Below are 4195 nucleotides of genomic sequence, written 5' to 3' on the forward strand. Positions count from 1 at the left end.
AAATGTCCGGCGGGCGGGGGCGGAAGGGAGGGGAGGGGGAGGGGGGGGGGGGGGGGGGGGGGGTAGGGGGGTGCACAGGAGCACCTGACTTCCCGGGAAGCCCGGAGGGCTTCCCTGAGGAAGTGCTGCCTGAGCAGAGACCTGCAGGAGGAAGAGCCTTGATTTTACAAGGTGAGGTGAGAGCAAGGGGAGAAAGCAGCATGTGCAAAGGGCCTGTGGCAGGATGCAGCAGGGGAGCCGAAGAAGTAAAGGGACAGCAGGGCTAAAAGGCAGAGGCATGGGGGGGGTCCTGGGGGAAGGAAGACGGGCTGAGGTATTGAGGGAACCACGCATGTGGTCCCTAGAAGCCATGGCAGGCGCCCTTGAGACACAGGAAGCCCCTGAAGGTTGGATTTGCATCCTGGAAACATCTCACTGACTGCTGTGAGGAGGATGGATTGGAGGAAGTTTCGAGTTGGGTTAAAACTTACTTTTTGATGCAATTCTAAAGTACAGTCCTTTCAAGGCCTTCCTTTTGTTGTCTCCATCGTCCCCACTGAGGCCACTGTCCTTGGCGTCCACATTGTCAATGAGCTTCCCATCCTGAACTTCTTCCCTTCGGGGAGGAAGAGATGGTTGTGAACACAGCCGGGTCCCTCAGCTGAGTTCCCCTCTGTCCTCCCAGCCATGGCCCCACGTCACCCATGTAGCCAGCGAGGGTCCCTGAAAACTGGCACCCAGGACCAGGCTGGCTGCCATGGGGTCACAGGGATGAAATGTGATCAGGACCCACCCCGCCATGAACATCCTGCTTCCAAAGTCCATGAGCCACGTCGGGAAATGCTACTCACTCTTGGACCCCAACTCCAAGCTCTTGAATCTTCCTCTCAATGGCAGTTTCCACTTCACTTTTTTCTAACGAATATGCCACAAAAAACGCTTCCAAGATGAACGCTATGAAAATACTGAGAAAAAGTAAAAGGCAGAGAGGGTTTTACATCGAGTCAGCCATGGTCTAGGTGATGGGAAATCATGGCTCCAAAGAGTGTTCAAGCCCAAATAAAAAGGCCGCCCATCTTTGCAAAGAAAACACAACATGGGGAAGAAGCGACAAAATGTCTCTCAAGCATCAGGCACAACTTTCTTTCATTCAGAAAATCATTCTCCCTCTACATCGTATTTAAACAGTGACTATTAAGAAGAAAACAGAGGGGGGGTTTTTTTGATTCACAATTTTTAAAGGTTTACTCCATTTATAGTTATTGTAAAATATTGGTTATATTCCCGGTGCTGTACAATATATCCTTGCAGCTTATTTTATACCTAACAGTTTGTACCTCTTAATCCCCTCCCCCTATATGGCGAAAATATGGAACACCTCACCAATTTGCATGTCATCCTTGTACAGGGGCCACATTAATCTTCTCTGTACGGTTTTAGTGTATGTGCTGCCAAAGTGAGCTCGAAAATACAGTTTATTTTAAGGGGAAGCTTAGGCCACATAATTGTTGGTAGACAATTCTCCGTGAATAGCTCGTGTTATTGCACAGTCTAGGTCCTCTGAGCAAAGGCACTGAGAGCCAATTTAGGGATATATTGGGCTGGCCAAAAAGTTCATTCGGGTGGTCTGTGACATGGAAAAACCCAAACGAACTTTTTGGTCCACACAATATGTGTGTCTCCAGATATGCTCCACAATAGTAAAGCTTACTATTACTTACTCTCTCGTCCCCAGCGACCACTAGGGTAGCAAAGACTTCATTTTGCCCTCCCCGGAGACTTGCTTACATTCGAGAGTAAAAATAAGGTCTTTCTCTTTTTCTCTCTCTTTCCAGAGGGGAGGATGGGCAGGTCTCCCCAGCTACACAGACTGGGGTTTCCTCATTTTGGAGTTCCCCTCCTGCAATGCAGCCCATCCAACTGGCCCTCACCTCATTGTGCAGTGGGGATTAGGGCTCAGGGAGCTGCCCCAAGTATTGCTCTGGCTGCAGCTTCTGCCATGAGGAATAAACTATCTTTGTCTCTGCCCCAAGGCATCACACTTTGTCAGTATATACACATGACGTACACGCACACTGACCTGTAACTTTTGAGTAGGGAATCCCAATTCCTTCACCACTTCTGACTTAACGTGATGCTGATGGAGCCCAGGGCTGTCACCATACTCGCATGCTTTTGGGGGAATAGCTGAAAAACCCCTACAGCTTTTCACACTGCCTCGGCCTATCCCAGCATTCTGGAAACCTCTCTAAGAATCACTCAGAAGCATTCCTCTCTCGTTCCCACTACATATTCCATTCGGACGGTGCAGGACAAGCAGCCCTAAGCAGTTCTTCCCCTCCCCTCCCTCTGCTGGGACGTTCTTGAGCCAAAATCAGCAGGATGGTGGCCAAAGCAGCCCGGATGTGACACGGAAGGCCCGGGGCTGGGCTGTCACCCCAAGAATTGTGGGCCCCAGGCTCTAAGAGGGATACAACAACCAGAAAACATCTCTGGGGGAAATAAAATAACAGGGATCAAGGGGACTCAAATTCAGGTCCCACAAGGAACAGGGGAGCTAGAATCAGAGATTGATAAGCAGGAAGGAAAGCCCTCTGGAGTGGTGAGATGTCATAGCAGCTTTCAAATGGTGACTGAGTTCTCCCCGGAAGAGAAGTCAGGACAGAACTGGAACCAATGAAGAAAATTAACCAGTAAGCACATTTCCATTCTACCTGTGCAAGGACAGGTGAGGACCAGAGCTGGACGATAAGGAAATCGACTCGTACAGGTTCTAATGAGTCCCAGGAGTTGCGCAGATTTCAGCAAAGGGTGGACACAGTTCACAAGGATGTTCTAAAGGTGATTTATCCAACCCGGGAAGGGTAGGGAGACCGGCCAGGACCCCAGAGCCCTTCTGACCCAAACAACTGGCGAGGCTATGAGATGTATACTATATACTGCCGTGCACGGCTGGCTGACACTGGAGAACACAGATGTGAACAAAAGTAAGATGCCTCCCTTCTGGTGCCTTAGCATCTAGCGGGGGAGATGGGACCCGCCCACAATGTACTCAAGGGTGGAGCCAGGGAGGAGGGAGGTGTGAGCAGCTGCAGATCTGAGAGGGGGGCTCCGGAACGGCCCACCCAGCAGGAGCAAACTCACTTAACAATGAGGATGACGACCACGACGTGAAAGCCGACGAAATACAGCTTTGCGGCCTGGTGCGTCACGAGGGCAAAGCCGTCTGCGAGAAGTGCGAAGCTAAGGAACCAAGCCTTCAAGGAGCCAAGACCTAATCCTCCCAGAAGGTGCTCTCAGCATCCCCTGCCACACCCGCCTCCTGGGAAAGGATATTGTGCCACTGATTAACCACAGTGAGCTCCGTCAGCAGGACGAGAGAGGCAGCCAAGTCATTGAAGTTGTTCCTGCAGTATCTGCCTCGGGCGAACGCTGAGTCTTTTAAGGCTGGGTTCCCACACACCAGGGCATCAGGACTGGTGGAACTGGGGTCAAAGAAGCGGACTTTGCCATGGAACACTTCCATCCCGATGACGGCAAACACGTAGTAGACCACCTAGGGTGGGCGGCACCGGTCAGGAGTGGGCAGGTGGGATGAGGGGAGGCAGGAGGACGTGGACACGGGTCAGCCTGCAACAGTGGCCAGAAGAAAGGGCTGCTACCCTCATTCCGGGGACGGCTTCCCCCACGGCCACAAGTTCCAGCAGCATCAGGCACAGGGGGGGATGGGTCAGCCCGCCGGCCACTGGGCTGTTCAGGGACAGGGGGCATGGCCAGCTGGACCTCACCTTGACCTCTGCTGTGGTCTCAGTTTACAAAGACAAAATGATGCTGGTAGCAAGTCAGTGGGTTAAATACTCAATAAATAATATCAATAGTTAGGCCTCTAGGGAAAAAAATAATAAATTTGGATCTTTACCTCATTTGTTTTGTTGTTTTTTGTTTTTTGGGATTTTTTTGGCTGTGCCACGCGGCATATAGGATCTTCGTGCCCCGACCAGGGATCAAACCCGTGCCCCCCGCAGTGGAAGCGTGGAGTCTTAACCACTGGACTGCCAGGGAAGTCTCGTTTACCTGGTTTCTTATATCAAAATAAATTCCAAAGCATCAAAGAGTTAAATGTAAAAACCAAACTATAAAGGAGCTAGAAAAAAAATCAAGTAGAGGGGCTTCCCTAGTGGCGCAGTGGTTGGGAATCCGCCTGCCGATGCAGGGG

At 51.2% G+C, this 4195-nt stretch overlaps 1 protein-coding gene and 1 pseudogene across 1 annotated transcript in view; both read right to left on the reverse strand.

Annotated features, from left to right (window-relative positions):
* Positions 1 to 4195, reverse strand: part of LOC102986107 (two pore channel protein 2-like) — a 50865-nt gene that overhangs the window by 1267 nt on the left and 45403 nt on the right. Inside the window, exons 15-18 of the mRNA XM_024129955.2 lie at positions 3316 to 3535; positions 3124 to 3214; positions 831 to 944; positions 471 to 595 (exon numbers count right to left, since the gene is read on the reverse strand). Coding sequence (XP_023985723.1) covers positions 471 to 595; positions 831 to 944; positions 3124 to 3214; positions 3316 to 3535 — 550 coding nt within the window. The remainder of the gene's footprint in view (positions 1 to 470; positions 596 to 830; positions 945 to 3123; positions 3215 to 3315; positions 3536 to 4195) is intronic.
* Positions 1343 to 1443, reverse strand: LOC112066536 (uncharacterized; annotated as a pseudogene).

This window comes from Physeter macrocephalus, chromosome 12 (assembly GCF_002837175.3).
Source record: "Physeter macrocephalus isolate SW-GA chromosome 12, ASM283717v5, whole genome shotgun sequence".
Lineage (NCBI taxonomy): Eukaryota > Metazoa > Chordata > Mammalia > Artiodactyla > Physeteridae > Physeter > Physeter macrocephalus.